Consider the following 17190-nt stretch of genomic DNA (forward strand, 5'->3'; position numbering starts at 1 on the left):
ACTAATAAAACGTAATTGTACAAAACTTTTTTTATAGAAACTTTTGTTTAAAAATCCTTAAAAAATACACAAATAGCAAAACTTTAAACATTACAAGATTTTTTTTTGTTTATTTAATAAAAAAATACTTACTGAAATATAAGATTTAGCTAAGTGTGATTGTTGCAGATTAAAGTTAGACCGGACTTCTTTAGCAATTACATTCGCCAACTCGTCATCGTCGGTATCATTGTCTTTATCATCATCAACGCTCACTGAACTCTTTCGCTGCACTTTCGAGTCTAGAATAGGCCTGAGACCTCTTTTTAGTTCAATAGGAGCAGAGTACCTGACTCCTTCGATGTGTCTTCTGATCACTGCAGGATCGAAATAGTCCCAGTTGTCGGAAGTCGCAAGCGACGAAACCTTCGAAAACTCTGTTCTCATCAGCCGAGCTATGTATTCCTCCAGAGAGAGCTTCAACTTGTCCGCTTGTCCTTGCAAGTACGCTGCGTACACTTCTAGAGTCATGTTGTTTTCCTTTGCGTTTTTCAATATCCAAGCTTGGTACTCTTCAAACGGCAAAGTTTCGCTCTGTCTCTTCTGACAGCTGTCTTTGCTGCTGTATTTAAAAACAGCTCTTTTATCAACACTCTCCGACACGTCCGTAACGTCTTCGGATTGATGCTCGTTTTGATGCGTGATGCCGAGCAGCCTTTTGCTTTTAAGCGAAGCCTTTTTGTGTCCCCGCTTCGTTTTCGAATTGACCCGCTTTATGTAATCTTCCAACGGCAGATTGAGCGCGGCAGCTTCTTTTTCGCGTTCTTCCAACGTCTTAACCTCCATTTTAACGGCCTGATACTGGTTGAGAAGGAGCCACTCCTCGTATTCTTTGATGGTCATGCCCATTTGCAACGCCTTCTTGACAATCTTGTCGTGTTCCTGCGCCTGCGCATCTGCGAACGCTTCCTTCTGAATTTCAACTTCTTTCATCCCGGTCGAGTAGTCTGTGTTTGCCTGCAGTTTTGGTAGAAACTTAAGCTTTGATACTTTAAACGTTAGTTAGTATTATCTAAAATAAAGATATATTGTGAAAATAGAAGAGACCGTTAAAAATAGTTGTTTACCTTATTCTTACAGCTTTTGTTGTATTGAAAAAACATATTTTATTTTATATGCTTATAAAAGAAATTATATTTAATTTTTTTCTACTCAATGAAAATTTATAGTTTGTTATTCTATAACATAAAATTTAATACTTGAAAAATCAAGCATATTTTTATTCAAAAAAATTGTACAAAAATATCAAACTTGTAAAGGTAAATTATCATTTTATAAGGACTTAGTTTATTCAACAATTTCTAACCAGTGAAGATCGAGCGTCTTTATTAACAGCAAAGATGTGAATATTAGGCATTGATGCATATCTGTTTAATTTGACTTCATCCTCTACATAAAGTTTCTCGTCTATAATACCATTTTCTTCTTTTAAAAGTCTCTATAAAAATTATGTTTGAATTTTACGAGTAAACTTGTTTTAAACATGCTTATTTTTAATTATGCAAGTTTATATATGTTAAAGCAAAACTTTAAATAAAATACTACCAGAAAATTTATAAATTTACTGTCAAAGTTGTCTATGAAAAATACAAATTATTTTACTTCTGTAGATCTGTGTTTACGAAGTAACGTTGTCATGTCAAAAATTGTTTTTTTCCTCTTTTCTTCCAGAACTTCTTCGTCTGTATCAACTTCTTCAGCATTTAAAAGCTGTTTTTTGGAACGTTAATTAACTATTAGGGATATTTATAATATAAATATCTTTACATAAAATAACTTTCAATTTGCAAATAAAATAGAATTTTAATATTAATTTTTTTTTGTTTTAAGAATTCTGTTTTTCAGAAAGAAACTTTAACGATAATTTTTTTTTAGTTTTTATGGTTTTATGGTAACAGACTTTTTTTCTATGTAATTATAATTTAATTTCAGATTAAAAGGCACAAGTATTAAAAGTTATTTACAGATTGTTGCTTTTTACAAACTAAAATCAACAAGCCTTAAGTTATGTTTTACAGCTTAAAACGTTGCAAAATATACTTGAAACCTATGTTGTATTACGATAGTGGTATACATTTAAAGAAAAAAAAAATATTTAAATATTTGAATTAAGGATTTACAAATTATAGAACTACGTCAAAGCTTATCATATCATAACACTTTTAAATTTAAACCACCTGTTGGTCACTGGGATGATATTTATTTAACAAATTAACTGTTCCGTGGTACGCTGGAAACAATGATTCCTTGACAACCTGAGGTTTTAGCAACATTTTAGTGGGAACGAAGTCCATGAGAGCTCTGTATTGATTGCGCCCACTCTTTTTAACTCTAAAAGTTTGTTTAAGTTTGTCACAAACAAATTTCCAAAACACTGCTAGAATATTTACTCGAATTACAAAGAACTGCGAGGGGTATAATGTTTCAAAGTATTTATATAACATTTATAGCAAAACTATTCAGATTTTAAAATAACACCTATACTTTTTTCTTCTTTTTTTTTTCAGGGTGACACAAAAAAAAGTTATCACTTATATATAAATAAAAGTCAAATTAGATAACTAATTCGTTATATTTATATAAATTTGTTAATGTGAGAAAGTCTACGGAATTTGATAGTGAAGATATCATAGACTACTGAGCAAAGGGTGTTTACAGTTGAGACTTGTTTTCGGCATAAACCTATCCTCAAGACTGACAAAAAAACTTTTATTACATAAGTTTGAAAATCTTCCAAAGTTTTAATTTAACTTTACAAGATTTCACCTACATAACAACATGCTTTGTTTTAAAGATATGAAAAAATTTCAAGTTTTTTCTATGAAAAATTGAGAAATAAATAAGTTCGAAATGTGCTCTTTGCAGAAGCAAACACACTTGAATCTTAATAGCAGTGTTCTCGAAATTGACGAAAATAAGCCCCTACTATAAACTTATTTTGCTCAGTAGCCCATAGAATCTACAACATCAAATTTTGTAGACTTTAATAAATAGTTTAAACATATAAATTTTTAATGTACAAATAAATTATAAAGGCCATAGGGGGGAGGTTGACACCTTTTTTACCAGTTGATCTTGTTTTGTAGAGTAGCTAGGCACTAAGCTACAAGTTATTTTTTACATATTTTTAAAGTAAAAACTATTTTTTGAGATAAAGCTGGTTAAAGTCGGAGAGTATAAAAGGCTCCTTAAGGGAGACACAAACTAAAAAGGCGAAAAATTTATCTTGTCCTACTTTTTTGAGATAGACAAATATGTTCATTGTAATATTTAGAAAAATCTCTCGCAAGGACTTTAACCGGTTATATCTCAAAAATTAACTTGAATATTACGAATATGTAAAAAGCAACTTGTAGCTTAGTTAAAACTCTACAAAACAAGATCACATTGTAAAAAAAGTGACTTATCTCCCATTAGGACTTAATCATTTTATTATTTAAAGGTATATGATGAAAATTTTTGTTTGTGTCACCCTTACAACTTAAAACGTAAACTTCATAACATCCATAAGATGTTAAAAAAAAATAAACTGCGTTATGTTTTCAATAGACTGTATTCTACTTATTTCTACAATGCAAGTAAATTTTTAAAGAGTCATAATTTTCTATATAACATTCAATTATTAGTTCATCAACTTTAATGAAAAAATGCTCTAAGTCCACTTTTAAAGCTAACAGATCATTTAATGGGCAGTCTATTAGCTATAAAAACCAAAAAAGATTTATTATTGTTTAACCTGTTGCCGCGAATGCTGCAGTCAACTTCGTCTTGAAGCTTTTCCTCAACGAGCATCTTCCACCCTTTTATATCAGTTGGTTCAAGCATCGTGTGCTCCATTACACTGTTCTGTTTTTTTACCGTTACTGTTTTCGATTTTCCAAGGAGCGTGCCACTAAACATACCCTTATCACTAAAATGAATAGATTATATTAAAAAAAATTAATTACCATAGCATCCTAATTTTTTTTTCAAATGTGTGTCAAATGCTATAATCATTTGTCTTTTATTTAAATACTCATGCTTAAAAACATATTTAAACTTTCAATCCTTATATATTCTTTTACAAAACTTAATGTTAAGTATTTTCTTTTATTTATATTTATTTATATTATTTTTTTGAAATAGAATAAATTTTATTATCTAAAGCTACTATGAATTTTTAGGTTACAAACAACGAAAGCATAATACATAAAACAACAACAAATAATTAAAAACTAAATTAGAAAATAAAGATTTTTGCAAATCATTACATTACTAAAAAAATTATTTGTACTTATTACAGTTTTTTTAAATACCTCATGTAAACAAAATATAAGATGATAATAATAAAGTTAAGTACAAAAACATAAAAAAACTGTTTTATAAAATATATGTGTGTATAAAATGGTTTAATTTTATGAGAATGCAATTTTTCTATTATTATTTTTATCCGTTTTCTAAAAGCAACTAGTACCTATTTTGTTACCGATAACACAAATTAAATTTTTTAAATAATACACAAATTAAATTTTTTAAATATAGTAACAAAGTACATAAAAAACACTAAGCACAATGTACTTTTGTTTTCAGGTCGTAACAACCTTAATAAACTTAAAACAATGCATACAGACATGTGCTTAACAGTAGGTTCAGAGTACTTATCATTTTTTAATGCAAGAGCAAAATTCAAAAAAATTATTTATAAAACTAGTCAATTTTAAAAATCAAAGAATTTTAGCGGACTCACATTAAAAAATCAAAACTGCTCTCCCTTCTCTTATAAGATATGGTGAGATTACTATCATTTATCTCTTTTTTTGTATTTGGCTGATGAAGAAGTTTTAAAGAGTCAATTTCATTTTTGTTTAAAAAAATGTCTTCAGTATTTTCAACTTTGTGTGTAGACTTTTTTCTTTTACTGAGAGGAATTTTGCTTTCTATCAAAAAGGATTTTTAATAAGTAAAAAAAATAAACATAAAAATAAATGTAAAAACTTCTTTTTTTATTTTTAGAAATTTTTTCAAATTTCTTTTTGTGTTTTCCGACTAAACATTCTGTGGAGTCTAAAGAAGCTTTTAAGATTTCATCCTCTTTACACATAAACAGTTTACTGATTACCGGTTCAATTTTTTCTGCAATAAAAATGTAAGAAAAATAGTTGTAAAAATTCACAGACTATACTCAATTTACTTTTTTAAATTATTAAAAGAAAAATAAAGAATTTAGTAAAGTAGTGATTTTTACTGTGCGCACCTGTGTACAGTAGTGTGGACAGAAAACTTAGTAAGATGGAAAAATGGTTTTCTAATGACGTTTGTTTTTTGTTTTTTTAAGAGGTAGTTTTAAATTAAATTACAAGTTCATAACACTTTGTTTACATAATAAACATTCGAAACATTCTGGAAAAAGTTTATTTTTTAACTTATTTTTTTATAGTCTAGTGTGCACAGATTTTTTTCAAGCGATTAACTGTGCAATGCTGTACAAATAATTAAAGAATACTGCAATTAATAACTAGTTTGTAAATTTTTTTTAGACTATTGTAATTTTTAGTTTAATTAAAAACTTTGGGCTTAGATTAGTTTAAAAAATTTTAAGGTATACGATAAAGAAACAAGTAAAATAATTAAAAAAACAATAGAATTTTTTATTTGATCATTACTAATATTTTTCTGGTTTTAACTAAGAAAAGCACAAAAATAAAAGTTATAAATTGTAAAAACTTTTACATGCTTAAAGTTAAAAATTGAACTATATTTAAAATTTTTGATTTAAAAAGTACCCTTTTCTATTCTTTGAAGGTCTTTTTTTTTCTTGAAAGTGTTTGATTTTTTATTCTTTTCTTTCAACACTTTTGTTTTAGCAGTTTGTTTATCTATAGGTTCTTTTGATTCTTTTATATTTGGAAGAACAATGTTCCTAGAAAATGAGTTAGATTTATCCGGAGACGCAGATGAAAAATCAGAGACAAAAGAAGGCATTGGTTTGATGGTGCTGTTTTCTTGCTTTATAAGTCCCTTAAAAGTTTTTAAAAGACCTATTAGTCTTTTTCAATTTGTAAACTTAAAAGTTTAACTAAATAAATATTTCTTACTTTTCCAACAAAAAATTCTTATGGCTATCGAAGTATACTAATTTATTATACTTAAAAATTATGTAAATATAAATTATTAAAAAGTATTCATAATACTGACTTCACCAATCCATTGCCTAGCATGATCTTCAACTTGTTGCAAAATTCTTTCAATTTTCTCATCGGATGCAGCTGATTCTAGTTTTCTTTTACTTTGAGTCGATCTTATATCTTTAATAGTGTTTTCAGAGGACCTTTAATTTTTATGTGTATTTAATACATAAGTAAATAACAACTTTGCAACAGCTAATTTTGATGAAAGAAAACTATGAATCATAGAAATCTATATTTTTGTGGTTTTTATTACTTTTATAGATAGTATTTTAAATAAATCAATTAACAAAATCAACAATTTACAAAATTAGTAAAAACAATTACATATATAAAAAGTGCAGTTAACTCAGATAAACTTAGTATAGAAAAAAATATTTTAGAAACTTTTATAATAAAACTTTCTTGAATCAATTAAATATATTTATATAAACAAGTATAGTAAAATAGAATGTAAAGATAAAAAGAAGGTACTTTTTTCAACATGAACAAACATTTATTTGAAGAAATTGATTGAGCTTCGTAAAATATTTTTACTAAGTTGTTGTTAACTTCCAACTATATAAAGAATAAAATTAAGAAATTTAAGCTGACTTTCACATGTTCAAACTAGAAACAAAAAACAGATAACCTAAATTAAACTTTCTTTTCTATTACAGTTTATAAACAAAATCATTAAATACTTTTAATTTTTAATCAAAGTTACACTATAAGTTATTTAATCTAAGAGAGTTTTTATTTCTGAAAAAATCCAATGTGTGTATATATTAATCTAAAGTAAAAAGTATAATAAAAAAAATAAAATAGGTATTACAGTATTTCTGTTAAATATTTGTTGTATGGTTCTGTTATGTTAATAAGTATATAACAACTACTTAGCAAACAATCTCGTCTACCCATCCAAAATAAAAACAGACAACATAATAAAAGTACGTAGGCTTCACTAGTAATACATTAAAAAGTAGATACTAGAACCATAACACAAGATTAAACAAGAAAAAAAAGATACAACACAGACTGTCAACTTATACATGGGGCTTAAAAATACGAACAAAAACTAAAACTTTAAATAGGAACAACTTTGCCTAAGCAAAACAAAACATTAATTTAAGCAGCTTAAAGAAGTTTAATATTTAGAAAAAAATATTGCTAACTAAAAGAAAAAGGAAGACAACAGCCCTGTCTTCATTTAAATTGTTTTTACTATTTACAGAAAAATCAATAAACCTTACAGAAAAAATATATCCTAATAATATCTGCTAATAAGCAAATGGAAAACATTTTTTTTAATACCCAAAGTCATGTGTCAACAAACTTGCCACTGTATTTGCATAGATTTACTACCATATCAAACCCGCAATCATTTCTAACCCAATCATTTTTAACCCGATCATTTCTAACCTGATCATTTCTAACCTGATCATTTCTATCCCGATCATTTCTAACCTGATAATTTCTAACCCAATCACTTCTAACCCAATCACTTCTAACCCAATCACTTCTAACCCAATCATTTCTAACCCAATCATTTTTAACCCAATCATTTCTAACCCAATAATTTTAACCCAATCATTTCTAACCTGATCATAACTCAATGAGTAAAAATTTTTGGTTTTTAGATTTTTTTTTATCAGTATTTTTTTAATTAAGATATAATTATCTTTGTCTTATGCAAAACTTAATGTTTGTATAGTTTTAATTAAAAAAAAATCTTATTAATCAATTTATTTCAACTTATTATAATTTCAAATAATTTTGCTTATATTGTTTTTTTTTATATTAATCTGATCAAATATAAGTATTCCATTAATTTTGAAGTAAAAGTATGAAATTTAGTATTTAAATGATATGGTAGTTTTTAGTTTTATTTTATATCTTACTAAAAATATTTAATTTACGGTAATTAATTTTCTCCAGTTGCTAGTATATTTTTTTGTTTTCTACAGAATTGTATTTGTACAGATTGTAGAAATGTTTGTTTTTTAATAAACAAAAGATCTCTTCAAAGTGTTTGTATAAGACTGTGACTGATTTTTTTAATGGTTCTAACCATTTTTTACTTTTGTTAATGTGATTAGATTGATTTTTTAGATTAAATAAGATTTACTAGATTTCTTTACTTTTTATAGTTTATTCTGTTTTGTCAAATTCTTAAACTAAGCTGTTATCACTATATTTAAGTTATATCTACCCATCAATTGCGTAAGTATAATAAACTTTTAACGCAAGTAAATTTTAAAAGATTAACTGTTACATGTTTAAAGTATAATAGAAAGATTTTCATATTACAGTCTAGATGCCATGCTGTATATCTAGCTATTGTCATAAGTCTTGTATACTTAATGACTAATCTATTACGATTTTATAGTCGGTAAGTTTCCACAAAAATTGTTTTACAACTTGCACAGACCTTTTAGATAATGTAATTTAAACAAACATTAAGCGAACTTAAATACTTTTGCTTTATTTATTGGAAAATATTAACTTTTAGATATAATCACTTAAGCAGACTTATTTATTAATATAACAAGGCCGAGTATTACTAAATCTTGTTTATTTAATCTTCTGAAAAAACTTCACTTAAGGTTATTTAATATCCAAAACTTTATAATTGCGATTTAAACTAGTACTTAAGTTGATTTTTTATTTTAATTAAATTAATTTATAAAAAAAAGTTTTTATGAGCTTTTGCTTGTAAGTATACTTAATTTAATTACAAGTGTTTTTTTTAAGTTCTTTTTTTTGTTGAAATTTTGAACGTGCTTCACGTTGTTTTAACTTTTTTAAATAAAGTAAAAAATAAAAGATATGTATATCAACATAATTTTTAATAAAGTTGTACTTAAAACAAAAAAAAGTTAATCAATAATTAAAACTATGAATTTAAAAGAAGATTTACTAGACAATATTTGATTACCCACGGCCATTGTTAGACTTGATGGTGCTAGAGCCCATACATAAAGTGTGACATTTTGGCTGTTTTAGCATATCTCAAAATAAAAATATAACTAGAGCCCAACATATAATAATTTTATTTAATTTCCTTTCAATTTATTACAGTGAATTAACTTAGATAAAGGCTATTTTTGTTTTTATTCAGTTTTGGTCTTTAATTACGTTTTCTTACTTAGTCCAAAAAAAATCTAAAATCACTGACAAATAAAAAAAGTTTGTTAACCATTCAATAAAAACGAACATACTAATTTTAATTTATTTCTAAATGCTACGCAAACTAAGAAACATTTATAGAACCTTTTGTGGTTCTTAGTTTGCGTAATGCAAATAAAAAAAATAGCATTTTTCCTATGTTTAATAAAAATATTTTCATTCATCAGTTATTTTAGATTAAAAATTTGGCTAAGCAAGAAGAAGACTTATTTAAAGACCAAAACTGGAATAACTAAAAATGACCAATATCCCAAAAAAAAAAAAGTTTTTATGAAAAAAACAAACACGCTGATTATAAAGGTTAATTGATTGAATAATATTGAAAAGAGAGTTAATAAAAAGTATGTTTATTTTTTGAGATATGCTACCTAAACAAAAAAAAAAGTCCCACTTTTTCTATGGGATTTAGCATCAACCCAATAAACCTAAATTTAAAAAAAAAATCATTATAGATGTGTTATTTATCTTTTCATTACTGTAATAGACATACTAGATTAGTTTGTTGTGTGTTAAAATTTATTTATCAAAAAAATGTCTTATATTTCATCTTAATTAAGAATGTTTTTCGTTTATTAATTCTTATATAGTCAAAAACATGGGTTTAAGCAAATTTATATCACAACAAGGTAAGTAATTTGAAACTATAACAAGTTGAAATTAAGTTAAAACTAAAAGTGCATTTTAGTAGGACTATATAAACACTTTGTTTTGTTTGAGACAAAATAAACATACATTTCATTAAAAGAACAATTTTGTAATTTTGATTTTGTTTTTAAACTAAATCCTGATTATAATACCTAAAAAAAAAGTTTTACTAAAAGAGTTAGAAATGATCAGGGTAGAAATGAATGAGTTAGAAGTGATCAGGTTAGAAATGACTGGGTTAGAAATGATCATGTTAGAAATGATCGGGTTAGAAGTGATTGTGTTAGAAATGATCAGGTTAGAAATTATCAGGGTAGAAATGATCGGGTTAGAAATGATAGCAGGTTAAAAATGATCGGCTCCCATTTGCATAGTTTGGATTTTATTTAAAGTTAAATAAATTTTTTAAGTTAAATTTGTTTTTAATTAAATTATGAGTAAGCAACAGTGTTAAGTTAATGTGATTTTATGTGTTTTTTAATATTTAAAGCTATACTTTATCTAGAAATAATTTGAAAATAAAAATTTACAATTTGTAAAAACTATTGTTAACCTTTTGGAAGATGATTTTGAATCACTAGAAACAGATGTACTTGAGGAAGACTTGTTTGATAGACGACTTTTGACTAAAAATAAATTTAAATTTAAAATGGTTGGTCAGTAAATTTTGACATATAAAACATATAAATTTTTGAAAAACTAAAGTCAGGTATAATCAGAAATTTAGACTATCTCTACAAATATTTAAAACAAAAATTTATCTAAAGTATAAAATAAACAGCACTACTGCAAACAGAAAAATTTATTATTAGCATATTTGAAAGTATTTGTCATTTAAAAGATCAATTTTGATTTGCAAAATTTATTTTCAAGCTAACAGATTGGTTGGCCAGCTGGGTTAAGTTGCTATCTTTAACCTATAATTTTGTGATAGCTTATAACTAATTACAAGTCGGAACAACAAGGAAAATTTAAAAAGGACTACATAAGTAAAAATTTAAATATGTTTAGTTTAGCAAAAATTCATAATAAAAATAAATGTGTACAAAAATAAAAAGAAAGATTTAATAGTCTAAATTAATCTAATACTAAACTTTTTTTATAAGAATAACATAAAAATATCATAATGTTTTAGACAAAACAGTTAAAAAAATTATTGCAAAAATAATCTGATTATTACAACTTTTGTGTATCTAATTTTTTCCAATATTTAAATGCAGTAAATGATTTATTTTGCAAATTTACAAATGATTTAAATTGAACATATATCATTGAACATATATCATTGACAGTTTTTTGTCAAAAAGTACCAAGCTTTTTGTCTCAATAAACAATCAACTTATGAATAATTACAAAACATTTCCTTTTTTTAATAAAATAAATGTCAAAAACAAATTATGGAGTTAATTATAAGTTCAAATATTTTTTTCTAAATAATCAAATTCAATATTATTTGAATACTTTTGTTAGACAACAAAATTTAATTTTTTCAAATTTTGGAATTCCTAATAGAACATCAAAATAAATATTATGTTAACAGCAATAAGTAGTAAAAGCTTGCCAAAAATTTTTTAATGATATAAAACTAACTTTTTATTTTTATGTTCGAGTCTTTATCTTTTATTTCATTTGTCATTTGCTTCAATTTAGGCTTACTTTTTAAAATATCATTAGTAAAAGATGGTTTTCCATAAAAGTTGTTTTTAGGTTGTGACAATTTTATAGCTTTTGATGTTCCTTCTGAAGCAATGATTGCAGGCATTCTAACACCTCTCTGATGAAAAGGATTGTACTCTTCATAATCATCTCCATAAGAATCATAGATGTCACACTGATGTTCCTGTGGAGGTGGTTTTTTCCTATTAGTCTTATTTTTACTTTCTGGATGTTCATCAACACGTAGTACAAAATAGTGTTCCATTTTTAACATCCAAAACTTTAAGCTTTGTTATAACTGTTTTATTTCATAATAGTTCATAAAGTTTATATTTATCTGTTTAAAACATTAATAAAAGCTTTTAGTACATGTGTAAGTGTATTACAAAGTTAGTTCTATATTGCTGGGTATAGTATAGTTATGTCAAAAGTTATTGAGTATGTATATTAATATTTATATTTTTAAATCTTTACTTTTTTTTATCAAACATTATTTGATTAAGTTAATTTTTTACAGAAAGTCTATCTTAAATTATAAACAAGTGAATTTATGTGATTTTAGAAATTTCATAATCATAACTAAAGCTTACTAAGTTTAATGGACTGGTAAAAACTTAGCATAAAATCTATAAAAACTTTTTTAAAGTTAAGGTAAACTAAAATATAATATTTATTTAAATTTTAATAATAAAATAGAAACTACATCAGTTTGATACTTGATACAATCACTATTATTAGGAAATATATAGTAACTGTTTTTTTTTTTTTGTACACATTCCATATATAATTTTAATTTTAAAACATTACATAGAAAGTAGCAGATTAATAGTCTGTATTTTACATTTTGTAATAAAAGTTAGAATAAACAACGTATTTTAGTTACAAACTATTGTAGGAATTGAGCTTAAAGAAACTTTTGTTTTTACTTATCAGGTAGGTGTTTTCTCAACAGTTTTAGTCAAAGAATAGAAATCAAGATTATCTTAATATGTAACTCATTTTCGAATTTCAGTAGTACACTTAAATTGCTTATATTTAAAAAATTATACATTTTCAGGTGTGAGTAAACTTGATCATTAGTTAGAACTCAGTTTAAACACATAAACATAAATAATATAATTTCCTTAAATGTTCACTACTTTTGACATTTTACTTATTAACAATTTTAGTTTTATACAAACAAATTTTTATTTATAGGATTGCAATACTATTGTTATAGTAAATAAAAAACATTTATTAGATTTTAATACATTTTAAGATAAAGTTGTAGTTTTTTAATTTAAATAAAATATTTTTATTATTTTACTCATTTTTTTATATCCTTAATAACAAAGGTTTTACAACAGAAATTACAAAAAAAACTAAAGCAGTAACTGATACAGTGTTGTCAATAATGTTTACAAAATAGCTTAAAACTAAGCTGAATGTTTAAACTTCTTTCTTTGAGTTAGTTCAAAATAGTTTAGTCTATCAAAAATAGAGAAAAATAAAACACTTTGCTAAAATTTTTATCTATTTTAGAAATGAAAACATGATTTTTGACAGTCTACTAGTGATACAGAAAGATATAAAAGAAACGCCAAATATTAAAAATAAATAGTTTGAGAAGCAAATTGCCCTAAAAATATTTTTTTTCATTTTTTTCTACTTTTTGTTACAACTTTTTTTTCCAATACAATGTCAAAGCTACAACATTTGTAGTTTGGATATCTATATTTTTACTTAAAAGTACTCTATAAAGGTATAAGTAAGTTTAAAGATGATTGCTAGTGCTAAAAAAGTTATTGTTTTCACTAAGTGGTGTCACAATAATCAAAGGGTTGAGCTAAAGAGTGCTTTTTGATTATAAAATCAAGTGTGTTGATCAAAAAACAAAATAAATAAAAAACATGAAAATGCCATTGTTTGAAACTGAAATTGCTTAAGTTTACAAACATCATTGAGTTAAAAACAGTTTTAAATAGTTTTATATAACATTTTTAACAGTAGAAATTTTATCGTGTTCAATTATAAAGTTTTAACATTTTTGGGCCATCTAAAAACTTAATGACTGTTTTTGCATAAATATAAAGCCATATGTTGGTAACTACCCCTTTTGTTTAATGATGTTATAATAGAATTATGATTGGTTTTTTAAACACTTTTGTTTTATATTTTATTATACAGGACTGTGATTGAATAAATCTTATTATATTTAAGCTCTGTAACTTTAAACAAAAACAACACTTTTTTTAACCTTTATCTTGTTTTGTAAACTATGATCTTAAAGTAAATTTTGGAAATGAAAAATTTAAAAATGTTAAACGATATTTAGTAACATATCAAACAATAATGTTGCTTTTAACTATAGGTTTTTTTAAAAACATCAAGTTCCACGATTTTTGCTAAAATTATCAAAATTAATGTTTATAAAAGAAATTAGGTTCTTTAGCAAAATTGTACAGATTAAATCTAAAATTTGCCTTCTAAGTTTTCAACAATGTTTGAAAGTTGTCTTAACAACATTTAGTTTTATGACTTTCTGCATTTTTGCTGTATTGGTGTTTTTAAAATAGTCTTTCCTTTTTATTTAAATTTAAAAACAACATCTTGATAAAAGCGACAATTAAATTTTCATGCTGTACTAAATATTAAAAGCTTATAATAAAATTTTAAATACTTTAAAAAATACTTTACTAAATTTTAAAGCTAATTAAAAACTCTTTCGTTCACCGTTTACAAACAATTTTTCTTAGATTCTAATAAAATGATACAAAATAATTGTTTTTATATAAACAAAGTATGGTTAACATAAGCATACTTTAAAAAAAATTGTTTAATTTAAAAGTCATTACTCGAGGTCGAGCTTTAGCATGACAGTTTAGTTTAAACCAAGAAAAAATATATTGACCATTTAATATTTAAAGGTATATGAATAAAAACATACTGACTGGCAAGTGGCAACAGTGGAAGTAAATTTTTTAGATAAAATTACTCTTAAATAATTACTCATGTTCAAATAAAAAGCAAACTTTAAGTATAAGATATACAGTTTAAATAAAATATGATATATATTTAAAAACTACTTAGGTACTTGTTTTCTTTTAACCACGTTTAAACATTTTTTAAGCTTTTGATACTATATAAAACTAATACTTTTTTATAGCTCGGATATAAGTAAATAAAATTTCCGAGAGCGTATTTTAACATTATCTAAAACAAGCTTAGCCTTGGTATTTAAATTTTAAACCTTAACATTACTATAGCATTTTAAGGTGAATTATTAACTAGTTTTAATTGCAAAAAGTACATATTGTATAAAGCTGCATCTTTAAGTCTAATTAAAAAGGTTAATTAATAAGTTTATAAACCAATGTAGTTGAAGTTGTAATTGTTTTTTTGTTAGAAATTTTGTACTTATTTAAATTTTAATAGTTTTACAATACACTTTTTTCACCTTTTGCTTTTATTTTTAAATAATAAGTAAAGTTTCTTTGTTCTTAAGTAGAATATTTTACAAAGGTAATTGTTTGAAATTTATTTTATAAAATACTTAAAATTTTACTACAAATCATACCTGTGAAAAAAAAAGTTGTTTATGTACTCGAGCATGAAAGTATCAACTTACAACAAAAAAATTGTATTATTCAGTTCTCACTGGCATAAAAACTATTGGAAATTTGACAATTCTGGTACGGACTACAAAGCAAATTATTTTTTATCCAATTAAGCCATAACTCAAAAATACACAACTAGGCAAAACACAAAAAAAAAAAAACAACGTAAAAAATCAAAAACTATATTACAAGATTATAAACCCTGAGGAAAGCTAAACCACTCCAGTTTACAATATAAAATTTGACTACTTATCTCTAATATAAAGATTTTCTAGGCAAAAATTTAATTTTTCTTGTAGCGTAATTAAAAAAAAAAATTAAAATTACTTAACACTAATTTTAAAATTACCTTGATGATAAGGCTTATAACAGTTTTTGATACTAATTTTTACATCATATGAAATAGTTTTCTGAAAAGTATTTTCAGGGTAATAAACTAAAATTATTTTTATTTGTTATCGAAAATAGTTACATATTAAATTAATTTCGAATCGAATACTTTGCAAAAACTACTCGTAATTTGTACCTAGTAAAAAATAGTTATTAAAAAGGTAGTTACCCTAACTTTAAACTTCAAATTATTTATTTATTATATGTTTTGATTCATAGAAAACAAATTAGAAGTGTGAAGTTAGCTTCATAATTTTTTCAATAATTTTTAAAAATTGTCCAAACTTTAGACCAAATTGTTTTCCTTATCTTAATAGCTAAATAAAAACTTTTTTTCTATTTTAGAGAACGGTTTAGAGATCTCAACTACAAAAGGAGAAATTATATATTTATTCTATCAAGACTTTATTATGGAAACTAAGAGTATGTCAAAGACCTTATCAGTGCTTAAATAAAAAATCTAAAAAGATATGTAACAGTCATGGAAAAAAGTATTTAAACAATTAAATAAAAACAAATTCACTTGAAAACAAAACAAATTAATTTTAATCTTAAGGTTGAATTTATGGTAAAGTTTAAGTTTTAGTTAGGTTTCTAAATCAATATGATAATAAAAAGGATAATAAGAACCTATATGTAGGCTTTTTTTTCTTCTAGTGAGTTTTCAAATAAACATTGCTTAAATAAAAATGTAGTCAATAGAAGTAAATGAGCTTTAAGCTGAGATACATTTTAATGCAGCTAATTTTAATTGTAACGCTATTTTTGAAAATTAAAAGAATTTTATACTTTAATAACTTTGAAAATTTGAAATTTTGGTTGAATTGTTTTTATAAAAACTTTTTAAAAAGAAAAAAGTAGCTACATAAAAACTTTTTAAGAGCGTACATAAAACCTATATTATGAACAACTTCAGACTTAAGTTTTGAAGTTGAGTTTTTTGAAGTGTGGGCAGGAATAAAAGAGTTAGTACAGTTTATTTAAGTTATCTCTCTAATTAATCTAATCTAAGTTATTTCTTCTTAGTTATTCTATCAAAGCTGACAGAAGAGATAACTTAAATAAATGGTACGAACTCTTTTATTCCTGCCCGCACTTCAAAAAACTCCGCCTAAAAACTTAAGTTTGGAAATTAAGTGATAGGATGAAGGTAGTCTGCCTTTTTTGACTTTAAAAACAGGACAGTTTTAAAAAAATTAACTAAATAAAGATATAAAATGGTTAGGAACCATTAAAAAACCACTATCTAAGTCTTTTACAAAACACTAACATTGAAAAGATATTTCATTTATTAGATATATATTATCTATTCTTATTCAAATAGGATTCAAATAAGACTGAGACAGTGATTTTTTTTTAGTTTTTCTTACAATTATTAATTTTGACAAATTTTGTTAAATAAATTGTTATATCCATAAGAGCTATTTTTTACAAAGAAATATTTATAATATGAATATAAGTATCTCTTTTGTTTTAGATAAGAGTTTTTTATGACTTAGATTATTATTTTTTTAAATAATCTATGCTTTAAA

At 24.6% G+C, this 17190-nt stretch overlaps 1 protein-coding gene across 1 annotated transcript in view; it reads right to left on the minus strand.

The window, feature by feature from the left end:
• The window catches only part of LOC145838869 (uncharacterized), a 31879-nt gene extending 19942 nt beyond the window's left edge, over positions 1–11937 (minus strand). Inside the window, exons 1-11 of the mRNA XM_082946490.1 lie at positions 11607–11937; positions 10570–10642; positions 6214–6346; positions 5802–6036; positions 5014–5151; positions 4766–4955; positions 3776–3949; positions 2217–2370; positions 1642–1749; positions 1346–1477; positions 133–996 (exon numbers count right to left, since the gene is read on the minus strand). Of these exons, the coding sequence (XP_082802616.1) occupies positions 133–996; positions 1346–1477; positions 1642–1749; positions 2217–2370; positions 3776–3949; positions 4766–4955; positions 5014–5151; positions 5802–6036; positions 6214–6346; positions 10570–10642; positions 11607–11937 (2532 nt within the window). The remainder of the gene's footprint in view (positions 1–132; positions 997–1345; positions 1478–1641; positions 1750–2216; positions 2371–3775; positions 3950–4765; positions 4956–5013; positions 5152–5801; positions 6037–6213; positions 6347–10569; positions 10643–11606) is intronic.
• Between the last annotated feature and the right edge of the window lie 5253 nt (positions 11938–17190).

The sequence above is a fragment of the Thalia democratica genome, chromosome 6 (assembly GCF_965202585.1).
Source record: "Thalia democratica chromosome 6, ktThaDemo2.hap1.1, whole genome shotgun sequence".
Taxonomy (NCBI): Eukaryota; Metazoa; Chordata; class Thaliacea; order Salpida; family Salpidae; genus Thalia; species Thalia democratica.